This window comes from Scyliorhinus torazame, chromosome 7, assembly GCF_047496885.1.
Source record: "Scyliorhinus torazame isolate Kashiwa2021f chromosome 7, sScyTor2.1, whole genome shotgun sequence".
Lineage (NCBI taxonomy): Eukaryota > Metazoa > Chordata > Chondrichthyes > Carcharhiniformes > Scyliorhinidae > Scyliorhinus > Scyliorhinus torazame.
This window is the reverse complement of record NC_092713.1, coordinates 163,177,846-163,203,501: the sequence shown is the minus strand read 5'-3', so window position 1 is coordinate 163,203,501 and position 25,656 is coordinate 163,177,846. Positions and strand designations below refer to the sequence as shown.

General features: G+C 47.6%; 1 protein-coding gene across 1 annotated transcript in view; it reads right to left on the bottom strand.

The window, feature by feature from the left end:
- Positions 1–25,656, bottom strand: part of LOC140427361 (regulator of G-protein signaling protein-like) — a 523,624-nt gene that overhangs the window by 1,464 nt on the left and 496,504 nt on the right. The window contains exon 10 of the mRNA XM_072512910.1: positions 17,093–17,125. Within this exon, the coding sequence (XP_072369011.1) occupies positions 17,093–17,125 (33 nt within the window). The remainder of the gene's footprint in view (positions 1–17,092; positions 17,126–25,656) is intronic.

Below are 25,656 nucleotides of genomic sequence, written 5' to 3'. Positions count from 1 at the left end.
AAGACTGCGCAGGCAGAAAGGGCTGTGGGTCCCCTACAGTCCTAAAAAGGACATTTTAATAATGGAAAATAAGGAAATGGAGCAATTAAACAACTACTCTAGCTCTCTTCATAGAAGAAGACACATAACTTCTTAGGAATACTGGGTAAGTGAGGAGGGGGGAGTTGAAGAAATAGGCATTAATAAAAAAAAGTGCTGGAGAAATTAATGGGCCTGAAAGCTGATAAATCTCCAGGGCCTGATATCCTACATACCGGGATACTAAAGGACGAGGCCATGGAAGTAGCAGGTATTTTGGTTGTCATCTTCCAAAATTCTGTAGATTCTGGAACAGTCCCAGCAGATTAGAAGGTGGCAAATGTACCCCACTAGTTGGAAAAAGGAGGGAGAAAACGGAACTGCAGACCAGTTAGCCTAACCAGTGGTAGGTTAAATCTAGAATCTATAATAAATAATGTGGTACCTGGACACAGAAAATATCAACGGTATCAGACAAAGTCAACATGGATTTGTGAAAGGGAAATCATGATTGACAAACATACTGGAGTCTTTTGAGGACGTACTTAGTAGAATAGATAAGGGAGAACCATTGGATGTGGTGTATTTGGGTTTCCCAAAAGCTTTTGATAAAGTCCTACTTAAGAGATTACTGTGAAAAATTAAAGCACACAGGATTGCGATTAATATAATGGCATGGATTGACAATTGATTAGCAGACAGGGAACAGAGAGTAGGAATAAATGGATGTTTTTCAGAGTGGCAGGTGGAGACTAGTGAAGTCCTGCAGGGATCCTTGCTTGGGTGAAGCTAGTCACAATATACATCAATGATTTGGATGAGGGGACCAATTTGCAAGTTTGTTGACAACACAAAACTAGGTGGAATTCTGAGTAGTGAAGAGGTAGTAAAGTGGCTTCCAGGCGATTTAGAAAATTTGAGCGAGTGGGCAAATACATGGCAGACGCAGTAGAATGTGGATAAATGTGGTTACATTAGACAGAGAAACAGCATTATTTAAATGGGGATAGAATGGGAAATGTTGATGTACAAAGGGATCTCGGCGTCCTTGTAATCAGTCATATCAGTCATTGAAAGCAAGTGTGAAGGTACAGCAAACTTAAGAGGGCAAATGGTAAGTCGGCCTTCATTGCAAGAGGATTTGAGTGCAGGAGCAAGGATGTTTTACTGCAGCTGTACAGAGCCTCGCTGAGACTATACTTGAGTACTGTGGAGTATTGTGTCAGTTTTGGTCTCCTTGTGTAAGAAAATCTATACTTGTCATAGAGGAGTGCAGCAATCCTAGGATGGAATTGTCACAGGAGAGATTGGGTCTATTCACTGGAGTTCAGAAGGAAATGAAAAAAAAAAATGAAAATCGCTTATTGTCACGAGTAGGCTTCAATGAAGTTACTGTGAAAAGCCCCTAGTCGCCACATTCCGGCACCTGTTCGGGGAGGCTGGTATGGGAATTGAACTGTGCTGCTGGCCTGCCTTAAAAGCCAGCGATTTAGCCCAGTGAGCTAAACCAGCCCCTGGGAGAGAGGATCTGATTGATACGTATAAAATTCTAACAAGGGTGACAGACTGGATGCAGGAATGTTGTTTCCTCTGGCTGGGGGGGAGCGGGTGGTCTAGAACAAGGGGGTCACAGTCTCAGGGTATGGGGTAGGCCATTTGGGACTGCGATGAGGAGAAACTTCACTTCTGAGGGTGGTGAACCTGTGGAATTCTCGACCACAGAACGCTGTGGAGGACAAATCACTGAATATTTTAAAGAAATAAATAGATGCGATTTCTAGACACTACACTAAAAGGGTATGAGAGAGAGTGCAGGTATGACATTGAGATAGAGGATCAACCACGATCACATTGAATGGCAGAGCTAGCTTGATTGTATTTTCTCCATTTCTACATTGATGGTTATGGAGTCAAGATGGAGTTGAGATCGAATTGAACGGCAGAATAGGTTTCAGGGGCTGAAGGATATCCTGTTTCTATTGCTGATTTGAGTAGTGGCAGCTCATGATGCTGCAGGGTTGGTCCCAGGTTCAACATCTTGTTCCCGAATAAAACATTTATTCATAATTTTATAAATTTAAGACATAAATTTAAGGTGAAAGGTGGAAGATATAGGAGGGATATCAGAGGTAGGTTCTTTACCCAGAGAGTAGTGGGGGCATGGAATGCACTGCCTGTGGAAGTAGTTGAGTCGGAAACATTAGTGACCTTCAAGCAGCTGTTGGATAGGTACATGGATTACGGGAAAATGATATAGTGTAGATTTATTTGTTCTTAAGGGCAGCACGGTAGCATTGTGGATAGCACAATTGCTTCACAGATCCATGGTCCCAGGTTCGATTTCGGCTTGGGTCATTGTCTGTGCGGAGTCTGCACATCCTCCCCGTGTCTGCGTGGGTTTCCTCCGGGTGCTCCGGTTTCCTCCCACAGTCCAAAGATGTGCGGGTTAGGTGAATTGGCCAATGATAAATTGCCCTTAATGTCCAAATTGCCCTTGGTGTTGGGTGGAGGTGTTGAGTTTGGGTAGGGTGCTCTTTCCAAGAGCTGGTGCAGACTCAGGGGGCCGAATGGCCTCCTTCTGCACTGTAGATTCAATGATAATCTATGATTAATCTAGGACAATGGTTCGGCACAACATCGTGGGCCGAAGGGCCTGTTCTGTGCTGTATTTTCTATGTTCTATGTTCTATAAAACAAGTCAGTTGGCGTCAGCACATCCCAGTTTAGTTGTCGGTTGGGTTACAATCAGTTAGGACTTGACAGGGTTCAGTGATGATGCCTTCCATGGTGGAAGAACCTTGAAAAGAAAATCGCTTATTGTCACAAGTAGGTTTCAAATGAAGTTACTGTGAAAATCCCCTAGTTGCCACATTCCAGCATCTGTTCGGGGAGGCCGGAACAGGAATTGAACCCGCGCTGCTGGCCTTGTTCTGCTTTACAAGCCAGTTGTTTAGCCCACTGTGCTAAATCAGCCCCCTTCTCCATAGTTTCACAATTGAAGACTGCTACCAGAGGATGACCGTCATGTGTGGAGCTAAGTCCTAATGTGTACAATCTTCTCAAGACAGGATGGGTTGCAAGATTTGACTTTAATAAGAAAATTAAGCTGTGTAGTCCTCCGACATCAGAATTGTTGATTCAGATAGTCCAGGGGCAGTTTATTTGATACAAAACGTACCGGCAGTGACGTAACAGGAACTGGAGCTCTGACACAGTACACCCATATACTAAACTGGCCCAGTGGGTAGCACTCTCGGCCCTGAGTCAGAGGGTTTGTGGTTTCACATCTCTGTTCAGGATTTGAACACAGAAATTTAGGCTGACTACCAGTGCAGTACTGAGGAATGCTGCACTGTCAGGGGTGCTGTCATTTGACTGAAAACCGACTTTCCACTTGTCCTATGTAAAAGATTCCATGGTACTAATTTGAAGATGAGCAGGGGAGTTCTCCCCAGTGTTCTGATCAATATTTAACCCCTCAGTAGGGGTGGCACAGTGGTTTGCACTGCAGCCTACGGCACTTGAGGACCCGGGTTAGAATCCCGGCCCTGGGTCACTGTCCGTGTGGAGTTTTGCACATTCTCCCCATGTCTGCGTGGGTTTCACCCCCACAACCCAAAGATGTGTAGGTTAGGTGGATTGGACATGCTAAATTGGAAAAGAAATTAATTGGGTACTCTAAAATTTATTCAAAAATGAATAAATTTAACCCCTCAGTAAACATCACAACAAATGGAGACACTGACCAAAACACAGAGAGATGCTGACGGAAGTGCCCAGTGCATCGGGAAATTAAGTAATGGGGTGGTGGCGAGGAAACTAGGAGAGAGGAAGGCAAGTAGGGGAGTGTAAAGAAGTTGGAAGTAGGTTAAAGAGGTTGGGGGATCGTAAGGAAGGTGGGGTGAGGGTGTGAATGCAGGGGTGGGGGAGGAAACTGTGGGTAGGGGGAAGTTGTGGTATCAGGCAAGAGGTTAAGGAAGTGGGCGATAAACGGTAGTTCATCAGCGAAGCCATCCGCAGAGCTAGAATGTACTGGCAGGCAGGGTGGAATGCATATGGAGCTGCCAGAGGTGGTGGGTGTGCTCCTACGAAGTGTAACACCTACTCTTGCAGCTGAAGTGGAGGCATGCCGTTGACCAATCTTTGGTGGCCTCTGGTTGCCTGAGGCTTGGAGGGGACCTGGGTGCTGAGGGCACAGGATCCTCCTCTGTTGATGTGGTTTTTTGAGGCACTGGTGTCATTGAGGGGCTCAAGAGCCACTGTTGTTATATGTTTTAGTTACCGTTGTATGAAGAGTCCGAAGTCCTGTTCCTTTTCACCAAACACCATTTATTTTACTTCCACAGCCTCTGCTCAAAACTCCAACAACACACCACCTCACCCAAGGGCCACCTGAAGCCCCTTTACATATCAGTGTCAATCATTGGATACTTAACATAAATGAGACAACTAATTAATTGCAATGTCTCTTAATGCATTACTTAACTCTTAACCCATTACTTAACAGTCTCCCCTTCCTTGGAGAAAAAAAATATTTAGGTGAAAACAAAATTTAAAGAAACTCAAAAACACATATGCAATTTCTCCCCTTCTATGTTTTTTCAAAAATTTCTTTTTTATTTTGAAGAAACAAAAATCACAAACAGGCGCCCTTCATTAACAATATCCAAAAGTTACATTTCTGTCAATATCTGAGATATATAAAAGGCCATATCCACCGCCTCTACAAAGCTTAACGTCTCAGCAGCCAAAGTGCTTTCGACCACTTTCCTTATTTTCTTTGTTTCCCACACAAGAGGACAACATTTACCATTGTTCCCCATGTAGCCACCTGGGTTGGCCACTTCCCGACTTAAAATGGAGATGTCCAAAGAATGCAGGGAAACTCAGTCAAGCCAGGAAAAACTAGCAGGTGCAAAGTTTCCTTTGTATTAAAACTTGCAGAAACCCAGACAGCACTGAAACCAACAGCCACCTGCATATTAATGAGCGATCCCCAGGAACAATTGAAACATGTAAGGTGAATAAGGCCAAGCCAGACTCCTCGGCGCCAGCAGGAGCCAAGACAAAGGAAGGCCAACGTATACTCAGGAACCGCCCAGCGATCAGGGAACGGCTCCAGTATTGGAGAAATCGATCCAAGTGATCGGAACCTAGTCCAATCACTTGGAACCAGATATGGGGTCTGCCCCGAATGGCGCGAAGCCCCTGGGGACTATAAAGTAGAGTCCCCAAGTTCAATTTGTCCTTCTTGGCAGGGTCGAAACAACCCTTGACAGTGACCTGCCTAGCTGCCGCACCAACCAAGTAAGTCTCCAGTCAACGCACGCTACGAGATAGGCGCTCCTAGCTACCAGTCCATATCAGCTTTTGAAGCCTGCAGACTCAGAATCGAACGAAAGGCCATTTGTTCCCCATACCTGGTGGGCCAGTTCCAAAGCTAAGTATAGGCCTTTTAGTGTTAGAGATAGTCTAGTAAGTAGAGATTTATGCATGAGTAGTGATTGACTGTGTATAAGAAATGTGTTTTGATTTGAATCTTACTAATTGGTGTGTCGCGTTATTGATCAGTACTTGAACTTGAACCTCGTGGCGGTATCATAAAGATACCTGGCGACTCTAGAGCAAAGGTTATAGAAACAGAGCAAATTAAGTAAAGACACAACAGGCAACAAATTAAGAGCCAACCAAAGTTAGTAACACCCAAAGGAAAATTATAAAACCTCCTGTGCTTGATTTGCATAGGACGCATCACTATAAACTATGAATTTCAAGTGCCTAAGGTCACCTAAAAACCTGGAACCTCAAAACACACTCCTGCATTTTTAGTTTGGCCAATGCTTTATTTGCTCTTATTATGTCTTCCACTTTGGGATCATTCATTTTTGTACTCAACTCTAAGACATCAAAACTCACGTCCGGTCTAGTCTGTCTACCTAACCAATTCAGTTGCCCAATTAAACTTTGCAGTTGCTCTTTTTCCATCTTTGAAACCTTGCATTTTTTGTGAAAACCCGGCCACGACTAATTGTTATTGGGCTGATGCTTTCCAAATAAGATTGCTGACGTAAAGTTGCCCCTAACTTAGTCTGTCCGATTTCCAGTCCAATATATTTAAATGCATCGGAAGCTGACTTCTAACCCTGAATTCTTTCCTCAAACCAGAGATTACAAAAGCTTCAAAATCACTAGTCCCGCCCCACAAAAATTATTTGACATGCATCATAAAGATGCCAGAAAGGTTCCCTTTATAGTGCCAGGAAAACATTACCTGATCTACTTTCAACTGGTAACAGCCTAACTTTAACAAAACTGACCTTACCGAAAAATACCAGACTCTAGATGCAACATTTAAACCACATACACATTTGTTCAACTTCCAGAATACCCTTTCTGTGTTAGCTGCTTCTTTAAGAGGACGGAGAAAAATGTCTCTCTGGAGCTGATGCCCCTGCAAGAAGGCAGCTTTCATATCTATAGATTTGCATTTCCATGCCTTTGTGGCTAATAGAGCCAAGAAGATCATTAAAATAACCTTTCCTGCTGTAGGCGAATCTACCCTTAAATCCTGATCTTCCAAGCTTTCTTCAAATCCCCTTGCCACAAGCCTGGCCTTTGCCTTATAAGTTCCATCCGGAAGAACTTTTTCCGTGCAAATCCATCTGTGGGATAGAGCTTTTTGTCCCCTATCTGGTACACCCCAAATTCACTCCAACTATGCAGTTCTTGCTGTTTAGCATCTTTGATAACTTTTCATATAATTTATTGGAAGCCACCAAAATCTCACGTGCATGTGGGCTTCTACTCCTATTAGTATTCGTAGTCTTACTCATGTTCCGAGACCTTGATAAACTACGTCCCCTCTCCCGCCTGGTAACTTGTTCTATACTGCTACTGCTTGATCTTTCCTATCTGCTGTGGGATGTCCTTTCAAAATTCTCGACCTTTTCCTGCGGACCTGTTCACTAACCGATGTACTATCTGAACTGGCACTGCGTTTCTGTGACCTCCATTTTTGAACTTCGTTTTCCCAATCCATTGTCTTGACTCCCTCCCCTGAATGCTGTACATTCAACCAATGTTTATACTTTCCAGTGGCCTTCCCTGCTCTAATAACAGTTGCATCCTTCCATTGACTAGACCCTTCAGGCGAGTATGTCACCTTTGTACCAACTTTTGGTAGTTGTCCTTTTGGAAAAATGGCCTTATCCCAGATCTTAAGGTCCACAGCCACAATGTTGTTAAAATCCCTGGCCAAAGGTAGGGACACTATCCTCGTGCTGGTGTCCTTCTGTACTTCCTACAAACTTCACAGCGATCACTAACCTGTTCTATCAGTTTAGTATAGTCTTCATCTTACCCCTGCATCCTTTAATACATTTTTCAGCCTCCAAGGAGACGGATGTGCAAATTGCCTATGCAGTTTTAATACAACAAGCTTTTTATCAGCGAAAGTCCCATTTTCAACTGCCATTAACACATCCTTAACTACTCTACTTGAAATATTATTTTTCAGTAATGGAATACAATAGTGTCCCGACTGTGTAAATTGTAAGTCCACCGTCTTTCCAAAAACTGTTGCATTATCGTGTTCCATACCCAGTTTCATGTGTGCTTTCTTCATTGACGGTCTGTTCAGAAGCAAAGGTATCTCACTTGATACAACATCCGTGCTAATGAAATGATTCACTCCGGCAATATTGCAAGGGATCACCACTCTTTTCAGCGACTTCAGAGTATTATCATTCCCAAACCAAAAAACTTATGGAACTTGCAAATTCCTTAACCTGGTTACGACTTTCAGCATTCAAGGAGTCCAGGTAACATTTTAACCAGTAAATTCCACACACAGTAGATGTGCAGCCACTGTCCAATACAGCACAATTTAAAGATTCTGCATCCAACACCCTCATTACCGGCGTAAAACTGCTTGTTAATAGGACAATGTCTTTTCTCTGAACACTATCTTTTTCCTCTTCTGACTCTTCCGTGTTATGTGTCGCTTCAAACACTCTATCATAACGTTTTGGACAGTTGAAGACATAATGGTATTGAGAGTCACATCGAAAACACCGATTTATCATGCCCCGTGCATTTCTGGGGTTCATCTTCCTATTGTAAGTTCTAACTGGGTTTCTGTCTTCATAATTTCCTTGTTTCGATCTCCTTCTATAGTCTTGGGCCCTGTTCGTAGCCGTGCAATTTCGCCATCCTGTTAGTAGTGTATCTTCCATATTCTGCTTTATAGCAGGCTGACCTCTTTGAGTCATCAGAGCCATTGGAATCGAATGTTTCCCCAGAAACTTCTTTAAAGCTTTTGTCATCTGATCGAATAAGGTATCCTCTTCCGTAAACTGAACTCCTGTCAAAACCAGGAGCCTATCCATGTTGCTCACTCTAGCACAGTCAAGTAATTTAAAGGCCAACACAGACTGTGGAAATTCCAGGTTGTGTTTCTGCAGCCTTTTATATAGTCTGCCAAATTCCATTATATAGTCTTCCATGGAGAATTCCTCTATTTTCCGGAACTTATCAAATTCCGACCATGCTTCATACACACTTAACAAGTCATCTTTCTTGTAAATCTTATACATATAATGTAATAAAGTCTCCAGACCTTCTTCTGAGTCTAACTCTTCCAATTCCAGCTCAGAAAGCACTTTGTTTCGGATTTTACTGTCATAAGGTAGAGAAAGAGCCAATGCCATACCTTGTTTTCTCTTTCCCAAGGCAGTTACCTTAGTCCACATAACTACTGCACTTCTCCATTGGTCGTACAATTCCCTTTCAGAAAATAAGGGGGGATAGTCATATCCAGCCATCTTTATCCTGGGTTCAGCCATGTATCTTTTTTTTTTCCTTCTCACTCACTCCTTGATTTGATCAGAAAAAGTTGTATCTTTCAAACCTTCACATTTGCACAGCAACCATCCTCTGCTACCATTGTTATACGTTTTAGTTACCGTTGTATGAAGAGTCAGAAGTCCTGTTCCTTTTCACCAAACACCATTTATTTCACTTCCACAGCCTCTGCTCAAAACTCTAACAACACACCACCTGACACAAGGGCCACCTGAAGCCCCTTTACATATCAGTGTCAATCATTGGATACTTAACATAAATGAGACAACTAATTGCAATGTCTCTTAATGCATTACTGAACTCTTAACCCATTACTTAACAACTGTTAACACTCAGAACACCTTGGGAAGAGCCCACAGATTTTGAATGCATCTGTTTCTCCTCCCTGACGAGGCACCCCGGCACCTCCCTGCCGACCTGAGAAGGACGGACGTTCCGGTGGAGACTCCAGGCATCTCATCCTTTTCTGCTTATATCAAGCTGAACCTGTGCTGGTCTACATGCATTGACAACATCTATTGAGTAGGAGGAGGTCACATGTTGGATAGGTCATGCTAGAGTCCTGGGTTTTTGGCCTTTTCCATCTGTTTTTTTTGGGGGGGGAATCTTCAGAAAGTTTGCCCCAGGGGAGACTTATTTGGCAAAAAATGTCTCGGAGCCAGTGAAAGAATATTGGGAAGAAGGATTTGAACACCATTCCGCCGGCAGGGTCGAGCACAGTGAAAGGTTGGCAGAGAAGATGGCGGAGGCAAACTTGCTGTGTGAGGCCACCTTTATATCGGTAGAGAGACTAATGGAGGTGGAATTTGAATGACAGTTGAACAAGCATTGAGAGGCATGAGAGGGAGATTCTGGAATTGCTTACGCAGTCGGTGGAAGGTCTGTTGGCCCCGATCAGGGAGTCACTTGGAAGAACATCGGAGGTGGTGCGGGAGCAGAATGAGCTGTTGAAGGGGGTGGAGGAGACATTGTTGAGGCACAATGACCAGTTTGCCTCGTTGGAAGTTGAACTGACCAAGGTGGAGAAAGTGTCTGAGATCCATGGTGGAGAACCTTGAGAATAGATTGCAGCAGCAGAATGTGAGGATCGTGGGGCTGCCCAAGTGAGTGGAGGGTCCGAGCTGACAGAGTTTGTTGTGACAATGCTGAGGACGCTGATGGGGGTGACGTGCCCCCCCACCCCGTGAAGTTGATAGGAACCACCGGTCGCTTTGGCCAAAACCATGGGCGAATGAGCCACCGGGAGCAGTGATAGTCTGCTTCCATAGGTATCAATCGAAGGAGAAGGTGCTGAGGTGGGCCAAGCAGACATGAGAAGTGACATGGGAAGATACCGGCATTCATATTTACCAGGATCTTACGGTGGACCTGGCGAAGAGGGGGTGGCCTTTAGCAGGACAAAGGCGGCATTGTGCAAGAGTGGAGTATGCTTTGGAGTGGTTTACCTGGAGAAATGAAGGGTTACGCACAACTCAAGGGACCATTCCTTTGAGACAGCAGAGGAGACAGAGGTAATCGTAAAGGCAGAAGGACTGGGACTGGAATGAGTATGGTGGAAGAGAGACTTTGTTGCTGTTGGGGACAAATGTTTGATAATGTTGTATTTTCCTGTTTTTTCTGTTAGTCTAGGTGTTTTGATGCCCTTGTGTTGAATATGGGTGCTTGGTGGAGGAGTGTGGGTGCGTTGTGTTTTGGTGGGGATATTCGTGGCGGCAGGCTGGTTGGATGGGGTGGAGAAGTTTTGATTTCTTTAGTCTGAGTGGGGGCAGCAGGACTCTGGTGGAGGAGCTCTCTCGCTAACGAGCTGCAGTTCATTAGTGAATGGGAGCAAGATGGGGAGAGGGGCTGCGGCCCGCTGAATCCTTTTAGGCAGGTTGCGGCATGCCTAGGAGGTGTGAATAGTGGGAGGGGTGGAAGGGAATCCGGGCGAATGTGGTGGTTTCATGAGGAAGGGGAGGGGGCAGTGATTGACAATTACTGTGGGTGAGGTTTGGGCCCACCTGTTGGGTGGGGAGCAGTGTCATCTTGTGTGGGATTTGGCTGTGGAACTCCGGGGGGGGGGGGAGCATCTCCCAGAGCGGTAATAGCTGAGAGCAGGAGGAGGGTGTGTGTGAGAGCCCCTCGATCCAGCTGGTGACAGGGAATGTCTGAGGACTAGGAGGCCTGGTGAAACAGGCAGGAGATTTTGGCATTTAAAGAATCTGAGGACCAATGTTGTGCTGTCACAGGTGTTTTGGTTCAGGGGGTGTTGGAGGGTAAATCGGTGGTTTTGGTGAGCATTTATGCCCCAAACTAGGATGACGTAGATTTTATGAAGAGGATGTTAGGGTACACTGGGGGAGAATTCAGAATGTCCTATTCACCTAACAGCATGTCTTTTGGGACTTCGAACATAGAACATAGAAAAATACAGCACAGAACAGGCCCTTCGGCCCACGATGTTGTGCCGAACCTTTGTCCTAGATTAATCATAGATTATCATTGAATTTACAGTGCAGAAGGAGGTCATTCGGTCCATTAAGTCTGCACCAGCTCTTGGAAAGAGCACCCTACCCAAGGTCAACACCTCCACCCAACACTAAGGGCAATTTTGGACACTAAGGGCAATTTATCATGGCCAATCCACCTAACCTGCACATCTTTGGACTGTGGGAGGAAACCGGAGCACCCGGAGGAAATCCACGCTGACACGGGGAGAATGTGCAGACTCCGCACAGACAGTGATCCAAGCCGGAATCGAACCTGGGACCCTGTGAAGCAATTGTGCTATCCACAATGCTACCATGCTGCCCTCAAGAACAAATAAATCTACACTATATCATTTTACCGTAATCTATGTACCTATCCAATAGCTGCTTGAAGGTCCCTAATGTTTCCGCCTCAACTACTTCCACAGGCAGTGCATTCCATGCCCCCACTACTCTCTGGGTAAAGAACCTACCTCTGATATCCCCCCTATATCTTCCACCATTCACCTTAAATTTATGTCCCCTTGTAATGGTTTGTTCCACCCGGGGAAAAAGTCTGACTGTCTACTCTATCTATTCCCCTGATCATCTTATAAACCTTTATCAAGTCGCCCCTCATCCTTCTCCATTCTAATGAGAAAAGGCCTAGCACCCTCAACCTTTCCTCGTAAGACCTACTCTCCATTCCAGGCAACATCCTGGTAAATCTCCTTTGCACCTTTTCCAAAGCTTCCACATCCTTCCTAAAATGAGGCGACCAGAACTGTACACAGTACTCCAAATGTGGCCTTAGCAAAGTTTTGTACAGCTGCATCATCACCTCACAGCTCTTAAATTCAATCCCTCTGTTAATGAACGCGAGCACACCATAGGCCTTCTTCACAGCTCTATCCACTTGAGTAGCAACTTTCAAAGATGTATGAACATAGACCCCAAGATCTCTCTGCTCCTCCACATTGCCAAGAACTCTACCGTTAACCCTGTATTCCGCATTCATATTTCCAAAATGGACAACCTCACACTTTTCAGGGTTAAACTCCATCTGCCACTTCTCAGCCCAGCTCTGCATCCTATCTATGTTTCTTTGCAGCCGACAACAGCCCTCCTCACTATCCACAACTCCACCAATCTTAGTATCGTCTGCAAATTTACTGACCCACCCTTCAGCTCCCTCATCCAAGTCATTAATGAAAATCACAAACAGCAGAGGACCCAGAACTGATCCCTGCGGTACGCCACTGGTAACTGGGATCCAGGCTGAATATTTGCCATCCACCACCACTCTCTGACTTCTATCGGTTAGCCAGTTCGTTATCCAACTGGCCAAATTTCCCACTATCCCATGCCTCCTTACTTTCTGCAGAAGCCTACCATGGGGAACCTTATCAAATGCCTTACTAAAATCCATGTACACTACATCCACTGCTTTACCTTCATCCACATGCTTGGTCACCTCCTCAAAGAATTCAATAAGACTTGTAAGGCAAGACCTACCCCTCACAAATCCGTGCTGACTATCCCTAATCAAGCAGTGTCTTTCCAGATGCTCAGAAATCCTATCCTTCAGTATCCTTTCCATGACTTTGCCTACCACCGAAGCAAGATTAACTGGCCTGTAATTCCCAGGGTTATCCCTAGTCCCTTTTTTGAACAGGGGCACGACATTCGCCACTCTCCAATCCCCTGGTACCACCCCTGTTGACAGTGAGGACGAAAAGATCATTGCCAACGGCTCTTTCATCTCTTGCTTCCCATAGAATCCTTGGATATATCCCGTCAGGCCCGGGGGACTTGTCTATCCTCAAGTTTTTCAAAATGCCCAACACATCTTCCTTCCTAACAAGTATTTCCTCGAGCTTACCAGTCTGTTTCACACTGTCCTCTCCAACAATATGGCCCCTCTAATTTGTAAATACAGAAGAAAAGTACTCGCTCAAGACCTCTCCTATCTCTTCAGACTCAATACACAATCTCCCGCTACTGTCCTTGATCGGACCTACCCTCACTCTAGTCATTCTCATATTTCTCACATATGTGTAAAAGGCCTTGGGGATTTCCTTGATCCTCCCCGCCAAAGATTGTTCATGCCCTCTCTGAGCTCTCCTAATCCCTTTCTTCAGTTCCCTCCTAGCTATCTTGTATCCCTCCAACGCCCTGTCTGAACCTTGTTTCCTCAGCCTTATATAAGTCTCCTTTTTCCTCTTAACAAGACATTCAACCTCTCTTGTCAACCATGGTTCCCTCACTCGACCATCTCTTCCCTGCCTGACAGGAATATACATATCAAGGACACGTAGTACCTGTTCCTTGAACAAGTTCCACATTTCACTTGTGTCCTTCCCTGACAGCCTATGTTCCCAACTTATGCACTTCAATTCTTGTCTGACAACATCGTATTTACCCTTCCCCCAATTGTAAACCTTGCCCTGTTGCACACACCTATCCCTCTCCATTACTAAAGTGAAAGTCACAGAATTGTGGTCACTATCTCCAAAATGCTCCCCCACTAACAAATCTATCACTTGCCCTGGTTCATTACCAAGTACTAAATCCAGTATTGCCCCTCCTGGTCGGACAATCTACATACTGTGTTAGAAAAGCTTCCTGGACGCACTGCACAAACATCACCCCATCCAAACTATTTGATCTAAAGAGTTTCCACTCAATGTTTGGGAAGTTAAAGTCACCCATGACTACTACCCTGTGACTTCTGCACCTTTCCAAAATCTGTTTCCCAATCTGTTCCTCCACATCTCTGCTACTATTGGGGTCCTATAGAAAACTCCTAACAAGGTGACTGCTCCTTTCCTATTTCTGACTTCAACCCATACTACCTCAGTAGGCTGATACTCCTCGAACTGCCTTTCTGCAGCTGTTATACTATCTCTAATTAACAATGCCCCCCCCCACCTCTTTTACCACCCTCCCTAATCTTATTGAAACATCTATAACCAGGGACCTCCAACAACCATTTCTGCCCCTCTTCTATCCAAGTTTCCGTGATGGCCACCACATCGTAGTCCCAAGTACCGATCCATGCCTTACGTTCACCCACCTTATTCCTGATGCTTCTTGCGTTGAAGTATACACACTTCAACCCATCTCCGTGCCCGCAAGTACTCTCCTTTGTCAGTGTTCCCTTCCCCACTGCCTCATTACACGCTTTGGCGTTCTGAATATCGGCTACCTTAGTTGCTGGACTACAAATCCGGTTCCCATTCCCCTGCCAAATTAGTTTAAACCCTCCCGAAGAGTACTAGAAAACCTCCCTCCCAGGATATTGGTGCCCCTCTGGTTCAGATGCAACCCGTCCTGCATGTACAGGTCCCACCTTCCCCAGAATGCGTTCCAATTATCCAAATACCTGAAGCCCTCCCTCCGACACCATTCCTGCAGCCACGTGTTCAGCTGCACTCTCCCTATTCCTAGCCTCGCTATCACGTGACTTGTGGCAGGAAACTGGAGCACCCGGAGGAAACCCACGCAGACACCGGAAGAACATGCAGATTTAACAAGGATTGAATTGAATGTTCATTGGGGGGTAGAGGATAGGTGTGAGTGGTGTTGGAGGGGCCCAGCGAATCAAGTACATATGTTCCGGGTATGTCCTAACCTTGCAACCCTGTCCGACGGAAACACCCACAATGACACACACACACACAGACTGAAACACCCACACTGACACCCACACACACACACACACAGACTGAAAACACCCACACTGACACACACACACAGACTGAAACACACACATTGACACACACACACACAGACTGAAACAGCCACACTGACACACACACACACAGACTGAAACACACAGACTGACACATACACACAAAGGCTGAAACACCCCCAATGACACACACACAGACTGAAACACCCACACTGACACACACACATACACACACAGACTGAAACACCCACACTGACACACACACACACAGACTGAAACACACAGACTGACACATACACACAAAGACTGAAACACCCCCAATGACACACACACACAGACTGAAACACCCACACTGACACACACCCACACAGACTGAAACACCCACACTGACACACACACAGACTGAAACCCACACACTGACACACACACACAGACTGAAACACCCACACTGACACACACACACAGACTGAAACACACAGACTGACACATACACACAAAGACTGAAACACCCCCAATGACACACACACACAGACTGAAACACCCACACTGACACACACACACAGACTGACAGATACACACAAAGACTGAAACACCGACAATGCACACACACACAGACTGAAACACCCACACTGACGCACACAGACTGAAACACCCCCACATACATAGACTGAAACACCTACACTGACACACACACACACTGAAACACGTACACACACATACAGACTGAAACACCTACACTGACACACACACACATACAGACTGAAACACCTACACTGACACACACACATACAGACTGAAACGCCTACACTGACACACACACACATACAGACTGAAACACCTACACTGACACACATACAGACTGAAACGCCTACACTGACACACACAAACTGAAACACCTATACTGACACACACACACACACACACATACAGACTGAAACACCCACACTGACACATACACCCACATACAGACTGATACACAGGCAGACTAAAACACCCACACACATGTACACTTGGGTTTGAGCCCCCACAGGCACGTACATGCTTTTGCGCAGGTGTACCGATGCACATATGCATATACACTGCTTCAATGGAAAAATCTAATCAGTCAGTATCGGCTGACCACTCCGTCCGACCCTTTATCTCTGGTTCCACCCCTGTTGTTCCACTCTCCCTGGTCCAACCCTTTTTCCCTGGTTCCCCTCTCCCTGGTTCCCCTCTCCCTGGTTCCCCTCTCCCTGGTTACACCCCTCTGGTTTCACCCTCCCTGGTCCCACCCTCCCTGGTCCCACCCTCCCTGGTCCCACTCTCCCTGGTCCCACTCTCCCTGGTCCCACTCTCCCTGGTCCGACCTTCCCTGGTCCCACCCCTCTTGTTTTACTCTCCCTGGTCCAACCCTTTTTCCCTGGTTCCCCTCTCCCTGGTTCCCCTCTCCCTGGTTCCACCCTCCCTGGTCCCACCCTCCCTGGTCCCACTCTCCCTGGTCCCACTCTCCCTGGTCCCACTCTCCCTGGTCCGACCTTCCCTGGTCCCACCCCTCTTGTTCCCCTCTCCCTGGTTCCCCTCTCCCTGGTCCCACTCTCCCTGGTCCCACTCTCCCTGGCCCCACTCTCCCTGGTCCCACTCTCCCTGGTCCGACCTTCCCTGATCCCACCCCTCTTGTTCCACCCTTCCTTGTTCCCCTCTCCCTGGTTCCCCTCTCCCTGGTTCCCCTCTCCCTGGTTCCACCCTCCCTGGTTCCACCCTCCCTGGTCCCACCCTCCCTGGTCCCACCCTCCCTGGTCCCACTTTCCCTGGTTCCACCTTCCCTGGTCCCACCCCTCTTGTTCCACCCTACCTGGTCCCACCCTCCCTGGTCCCACCCCTCTTGTTCCACCCTCCCTGGTCCCAGCCTCCCTGGTTCCACCCTCCCTGGTCCCACCCCTCTTGTTCCACCCTCCCTGGTCCCACTCTCCCTGGTCCCACTCGACCAAGGCTTGGCATCTGCGTCCAGTAGCACAGGCCTAGGAACGTCCATCACCCAGGATGGTCGTCACTCTCCTGTGCCCCGCCCCTGTGCTCACTTGTCACTCACCTGATGAGGAGAATGGTTCTAAGTTCTCTTCCCCTGTGAGGAGAGAAAGAAGGCAGTTTAGCATTTGAGAAATACAATGTGCTGACAGGATGAGAGCGTTTGTAGACCGTCACCAAGTAGAACGGGACTAAGGTGAAAGCGGGTGGTCACCATTGGGTGACGGAGGAGGTTTCTGGGTTGGTGGGGGGGGGGCGGGGGGGGGGGAGTGCAGATACATGAGAGCTTAAGTGAGTCGGTGCAGACTCGATGGGCCGAATGGCCTCCTTCTGCACTGCATGTTTTATGTTCTATGTTCTAATTGGTCAGGAATCCTTGGAGTCAGATTCAAATGCAGCGATCAGGTTAAACAAAACACCGCTGGGAAGGCTACTGAAATTCAATAGCGCCAGACACACTGCTCCTAAATGCAGGAAGAGATCAGGATACCATTTAAAATGGTGTCCCGATACCTTGGACCCCCGCCCCCAGCACCCCAACTCACCAAGAAGGGGTTAATTGAGCTCCACTGCACCCCATCTCACACGGGCAGGACACTCTCGATCCTGGTGCGGGAAAATTTCCAGCTTGGCACCGACAGCCGGGCACCCTGGCAGTACCCTGCAAGCCTAGTAGTGCCACCTGGGCAACCTGGCAGTGGAAGGCTGTCGCCCACGTGGAATTGGCAGCATACCAGGGTGACAATGCAAAGGTGCAAGGCTGGCAGTGCCAAGCTATCCAGTTGGCACTAACAGTACCAGGGTGCCACCCTGCCCGGAGGCCGACCATTTGGGGGCCTTCGATCACCTGGGAGACCCACCCCGGATAACGTTCCACCTATACTGATCGGCACCTGACTGGGTTCTCATCAGCGTACCCGATAGATACCAGGTGGTCTTGAGATGCAGCACAAACAGAATTAAGTGGGTTCTTAAACTCACTTAGCCGTGTAAGACTGAGTCTTGCCCATCTAACCAGACCTTGCGGGGCTGTCGGGAATCCTGGGCGGGGGCATCTGGGGATCAACTGGCTGCATTGCGCACCGGTTATGGCAGGGCGCTGGCAGATCCTGCCCACAGAGACACTGACAGAAACAGAGAGACACACTGACAAAAATACAGAGAGAGACACTGACAGAAACAGAGAGACACACTGACAAAAATACAGAGAGAGACACTGACAGAAGCACACAGAGAGACACTGACAGAAACACAGACTCTGACAGAGTCACAGAGATACACAGACAGAAACGCCGCGAGAGAGACACTGACAGAAAGATCGAGCGAGATGCATTGATGGACACACAATGAGGGAGGCACTGACAGATACACAGAGAAACTGACAGAAACACAGAAAAAGAGACACTGATAGAAAAATACACAGAGATACTGACAGAAACAGAGAGACACTAACACAAACACACACACACATAGACACTGACAAACACACACACACACACAGACACTGACAGAAACACACAGACAGTGACAGAAAATCACACATAGACACTGACAGAAACAGAGAGAGAGAGAGACATTGACAGAAACACACAGAGACACTGACAGAAAAACAGAGAGAGAGGTACACTGACAGAAACACACAGAGGTACACTGACAGAAACGCAGAGAGGGAGACACTAACAGAAAGACAGAGAGAAATACTGAAAGAAACACAGCGAGAGAGACACTGTCAGATGCACCGAGAGACACTGACAGAAAGACTGAGACACACTGGTAGAAAGACAGAGAGAGACACTGACAGAAAACACTGAGACCCTGACAGAAACACAGGTACAGAGACATTGACATAAACGCACAGAGAGACTCTGTCAGAAACATAGGTACAGGGGCACTGACAGAAAAGCAGAGAGAGACACTGACAGAAACACAGACTTTGACAGACTCACAGAGAGACACTGATAGAAACACAGAGAGAGTGACACTGACAGAAACAGAGAGAGAGAGGCACTGACAGAAACACAGAGAGAGACACTGTCAGAAACACAGAGAGACACTGACAGAAACAGAGAGAGACACTGACAGGAACACAGTGACACTGGCAGAAAGACCGAGATAGAGACACAGGCAGAACCACAGAAACACACGCACAGACACTCACAAACACACACACACAGACACTAACAGAAACACACACGCACAGACACTGACAAACACACACACACAGAGACACTGACAGAAACACACACACAGCCAGTGACGGACAAATACACATAGACACTGACAGAAACAGAGAGAGAGGCAGACATTGACAGAAACACACAGAGACACTGGCCGAAAAACAGAGAGAGGTACACTGACAGAACACACATGGGGTACACTCACAGAAACACACAGAGGTACACTAACAGAAAGACCGAGAGAGACACTGACAGAAACACAGTGAGAGAGACACTGACAGAAATACACCAAGACACTGACAGGAACAAAGAGACAGTGACAGCAACACTGAGACCCTGACAGAATCACCAGGTACAGAGACACTGACGGAACACACATGTGGTACACTGACAGAAACGGTGAGAGACAGACTGACAGAAACACTGAAAGAGAGAGACACTACAGAAACGCAGAGAGAGACACTGGGAGAAACGCAGAGAGACACTGACAGAAACACGGAGAAAGTGAAACTGACAGATTCACAGAGACACTGACAGAAACTCAGAGAGAGACACAGAGAAACACAGAGAGAGAGACACTGTCAGATTCACAGAGAGACACTGACTGAAACACACACACACAGACACTGACAGAAACTCAGTGAGACTCTGACAGTGACAGAGAAACAAACACAGACACTGACAAAAACACACATGGAGCGATACTGACCGAAACAGAGAGAAAGACACTGACTGAAACTAAGGAAAGGGAGACGCTGACAGAAACACAGAGATAGACACACGTATACAGAGAGAGAGAGACAGAGAAACTGACAGAAACACAAGTACAGAGACACTGTCAGAAACTCAGACATTAACAGAAACACCGAGAGGGACACTGACAGAAACACAGAGAGAGGGACACTGACAGAAACACAGACTCTGACAGACTCACAGAGACACTGACAGAAATACAGAGACACTGAGAGGGAGAGAGAGACACTGACAGAAACACAGAGAGAGAGACACTGGCAGAAAGACCGAGAGAGAGACACTGACAGAAACACAGAGACACTGAAATAAACACACACTCTGACAGAGTCACAGAGAGACACTGACAGAAACACAGAGACACTGAAATAAACACACACTCTGACAGAGTCACAGAGAGACACTGACAGAAACACAGAGACACTGAAATAAACACACACTCTGACAGAGTCACAGAGAGACACTGACAGAAACACAGAGACACTGAAATAAACACACACTCTGACAGAGTCACAGAGAGACACTGACTGAAAGACCGAGAGAGAAGCACTGACGGACACACAATGAGGGAGGCACATGACAGATACAGAGAGAGAGACATTGACAGAAACACAGCGAGAGAGACACTGACAGATGCACCGAGAGACACTACCAGAAAGACGGAGACACACTGATAGAAAGACAGAGAGAGAGACACTGACAGACATACACCGAGACACTGACAGGAACACAGAGACATTGAGAGAAAAACACAGAGACACTGACAGGAACACAGAGACAGTGACAGAAAAACAGAGAGAGAGGTACACTGACAGCAACACAGCGAGAGAGACAGAAACACAGCGAGAGAGACATTGACAGATGCACCGAGAGACACTACCAGAAAGACGGAGACACACTGCTAGAAAGACAGAGAAAGACACTGACAGAAATACACTGAGACACTGACAGGTACAGAGCCATTGAAAGAAACGCAGACTCTGACAGGGTCACAGAGAAACACTGACAGATGCACCGAGAGACACTGACAGAAACACACACAGAGAGACACTGACAGAAACACACAGAGAGAGACACTGACAGAAACACACAGAGAGACACTGACAGAAACACACAGAGAGACACTGACAGAAACACACAGGGAGTCACTGACAGAAACACAGAGGGAGATACTGACAGAAAGACAGACTGACAGATTCACAGACAGACACTGACAGAAACATCGAGAGAGAGAGAAACTGACAGAAACACACACAGACACGACAGAAACACACTCACAGAGACAGTAACAGAAAAACAAACACAGACACTGACAAAAACACACACAGAGTGACACTGACCGAAACAGAGAGAGAGAGAGACACTGACTGAACCTAAGCAAAGGGAGACACTGACTGAAATACACTGAGACACTGACAGGAACACAGAGACACTGACAGAAACACACAGAGGTACACTGACAGAAACGCAGAGAGGTACACTGACAGAAACGCAGAGAGGTACACTGACAGAAACGCATAGAGGGAGACACTAACAGAAAGACAGAGAGAGACACTGACAGAAACACAGCGAGAGAGACACTGACAGATGCACCGAGAGACTCTGACAGAAAGACTGAGACACACTGATAGAAACACAGAGAGAGACACTGACAGAAACGCACAGAGAGACTCTGTCAGAAACACAGACGCTGACAGACTCACAGAGAGACACTGATAGAAACACCGAGACAATGACAGAAAAACACACATAGAAACTGACAGAAACAGAGAGAGAGGAAACATTAACAGAAACACAGCGAGAGAGACATTGACAGATGCACCGAGAGACACTACCAGAAAAACTGAGACACACTGATAGAAACACAGAGAGAGACACTGACAGACATACACCGAGACACTGACAGGTACAGAGACATTGAGAGAAAAACACAGAGACACTGACAGGAACACAGAGAGAGACACTGACAGAAACACAGAGAGAGACACTGACAGAAACACAGAGAGAGACACTGACAGATGCACCGAGAGACACTGACAGAAAGACTGAGACACACTGATAGAAAGGCAGAGAGACTTCCGGTTGCGGCGATGCACTGCTAAGCCGCACGTTTGGCAGCTCCCGTTCTAACGGACTTTGAGGCTCTTTTCGGGAGCCCCAATGGAAATTTTTTCAGACCAAACCCAGTGTGGGGTGACGAAGGAAGGTGTCCCCCCGTGTGTGTATGGAAAGGACTAGTGGTAGTGGCCAGATTGCGAAGGATCCTTTGGAGCAGCGGCAGAGAAGAGAAGGGAGAAGCAAGATGGCGGCGGCTGGAGCCCAGACGACATGGGGCCCGGACCAGCAGGAATTCCTCCGACAATGTGCGGAGGAACTAAAGAAGGAGGTGCTGGCGCCGATGCTATTGGCAATCGATGGACTGAAGGAAACACAAAAGGTCCAGGCGATAGAGCTCCGTGGAGTGAAGGCAAAGGCAGCCGAGAATGAGGATGAGATACAGGGCCTGGTCGTAAAAACAGAGACGCATGAGGCGCTACATAAGAGGTGCATAGAAAGGCTGGAAGCCCTGGAGAACAGCTCGAGGAGGTAGACCCTACGGATTCTAGGTCTCCCCGAAGGAACAGAGGAAGCTGATGTTGGGGCTTTTGTGAGCACGATGCTCCATACGCTAATGGGAGCTGAGGCCCCAACGGGCCCCCTGGTGGTGGAAGGAGCGTACCGGGTCCTTGTGAGAAGACCAAAGGTGGGTGAAATGCCAAGGGCGATAGTGGTGAGATTTCACCGCTTCATGGACAGAGATGCTGTCTTGAGCTGGGCAAAGAAGGTACTGAGTAGCAAGTGGGAGAATGCGGTGATACGAGTGTATCAGGACTGGAGTGCGGAGGTGGCGAGAAGGACGGCGAGATTTAATCGGGCCAAGGCGGTGCTTCACAGGAAGAAAATAAAATTTGGGATGCTGCAGCCGGTGCGATTGTGGGTCACGCATCAGGGCAAGCACTACTACTTCGAAACGGCGGATGAGGCATGGACCTTCATCCAAGAAGAGAAACTGGACTAGAACTGAGAGTTTGATGTTGGGGGGGAAGCAACGAGGTGGTGGTACAGAAATGTAAAGTGGGAAACGGGAGGTTTATTATATAGTAACGTTGGATGGGGAATGTCTATCCCCTTGAATATAATCTATATATATAAATGATTTGGAGGAAAATGTAACTGGTCTGATTAGTAAGTTTGCAGATGACACAAAGGTTGGTGGAATTGCGGATAGCGATGAGGACTGTCGGAGGATAACAGCAGGATTTAGATTGTCTGGAGACTTGGGCGGAGAGATGGCAGATGGAGTTTAATCCGGACAAATGTGAGGTAATGCATTTTGGAAGGTCTAATGCAGGTAGGGAATATACAGTGAATGGTAGAACCCTCAAGAGTATTGAAAGTCAAAGAGATCTAGGAGTACAGGTCCACAGGTCATTGAAAGGGACAACACAGGTGGAGAAGGTAGTCAAGAAGGCATACGGCATGCTTGCCTTCATTGGCCGGGGCATTGAGTATAAGAATTGGCAAGTCATGTTGCAGCTGTATAGAACCTTAGTTAGGCCACACTTGGAGTATAGTGTTCAATTCTGGTCGCCACACTACCAGAAGGATGTGGAGGCTTTAGAGAGGATGCAGAAGAGATTTACCAGAATGTTGCCTGGTATGGAGGGCATTAGCTATGAGGAGCGATTGAATAAACTCGGTTTGTTCTCACTGGAACGAAGGAGGTTGAGGGGAGACCTGATAGAGGTATACAAAATTATGAGGGGCATAGACAGAGTGGATAGTCAGAGGCTTTTCCCCAGGGTAGAGGGGTCAATTACTAGGGGGCATAGGTTTAAGGTGAGAGGGGCAAGGTTTAGAGTAGATGTACGAGGCAAGTTTTTTACGCAGAGGGTAGTGGGTGCCTGGAACTCGCTACCGGAGGAGGTAGTGGAAGCAGGGACGATAGGGACATTTAAGGGGCATCTTGACAAATATATGAATAGGATGGGAATAGAAGGATACGGACCCAGGAAGTGTAGAAGATTGTAGTTTAGTCGGGAGCATGGTCGGCACGGGCTTGGAGGGCCGAAGGGCCTGTTCCTGTGCTGTACATTTCTTTGTTCTTTGTTTGATGGGGGGACACGAAGAAATGTGGGCGCCGGTGGAAAAAGGGACAGAGAGGGGGGATGGGGAATGAGGGAGCTGCGCCATAGGGGGCGGGGCCGATAGGAAAGCGCGGGTTTTTTCCCGCGCTATGGAGATGATGGCGGGAAGATAGGCGCAGGAAGGAAGAGAGCCCCACACGCAAGGAGGTCAAAGAGAGAACGGGGGAAGCTGGGGTCAGCTAGAGTTAGCTGTCTTTCGGAAGCATTATGGGGGGTGAAAACATGCTAGTTGGGGATCTAGCGAGGACAGGAAGGCGCCGCCTGGGGGGCAGGTGGGTGCGCGGGACCTGAATGGGGGGCTGGCCCAGAAAAGGGGATGTCTAGTCGGCGGGGTGGGGGGGGCGAGTGGCCCCCCAATCCGGCTGATCACGTGGAATGTGAGAGGCCTAAATGGGGTGATTAAGAGGGCCCGGGTGTTCGTGCACTTAAAAAGACTGAAGGCGGATGTAGTCATGCTCCAGGAGACGCATCTGAAGGTGGCGGAACAGGTTAGGTTAAGAAAAGGATGGGTGGGACAGGTATTCCACTCAGGGTTGGACGCGAAAAACAGGGGGGTGGCGATACTGATGGGGAAACGGGTGTCGTTCGAGGCTAAGAATATAGTGGTGGATAACGGGGGAAGATATGTGATGGCGAGTGGTAGATTGCAGGGAGAGGCAGTCGAGCTGGTGAATGTATATGCCCCGAACTGGGATGACGCGGGATTTATGAAGCGGATGCTGGGACGTATCCCGGACCTGGAGGTGGGAAGCTTGGTAATGCGGGGGGGGGGGGACTTCAATACTGTGCTGGATCCAGGGCTAGACCGGTCTAGATCCAGGACCGGAAGAAGGCCGGCAGCAGCCAAGGTGCTTAGGGGATTTATGGAACAAATGGGGGGAGTGGATCCGTGGAGGTTTGCTAGGCCGTTGGCCAAAGAGTTTTCCTTTTTCTCCCATGTCCACAAGGTTTATTCCCGAATAGACTTCTTTGTTATGAGTAGTGCACTGATCTCGAAGGTGGCAGGAACGGAGTACTCGGCCATAGCCGTTTCAGACCACGCCCCGCACTGGGTGGATCTGGAACTAGGAGAGGAGAGGGAGCAGCGCCCACTCTGGCGACTGGATGTGGGACTATTGGCATATGAGGGGGTCTGTGGAAGGGTGCGGGGGTGTATTGAGAGATACCTGGAAGTCAATGACGATGGTGAGGTTCAGGTGGGGGTAGTATGGGAAGCGCTGAAGGCGGTGGTTAGGGGAGAGCTGATCTCCATTAGAGCCCACAAGGAGAAACAAGAGGGCAAAGAAAGGGAGAGATTAGTGGAGGAGATTTTGAGGGTGGATAAAAGATATGCGGAGGCCCCAGACGAAGGACTAGATAGAGAAAGGCGAAGACTTCAGATGGAGTTTGACCTGCTCACCACAGGAAAGGCAGAGGCACGGTGGAGGAAGGCACAGGGGATGCGATATGAGTATGGGGAAAAGGCGAGTCGGCTGCTGGCCCACCAACTTCGTAAGAGGATAGCGGCGAGAGAG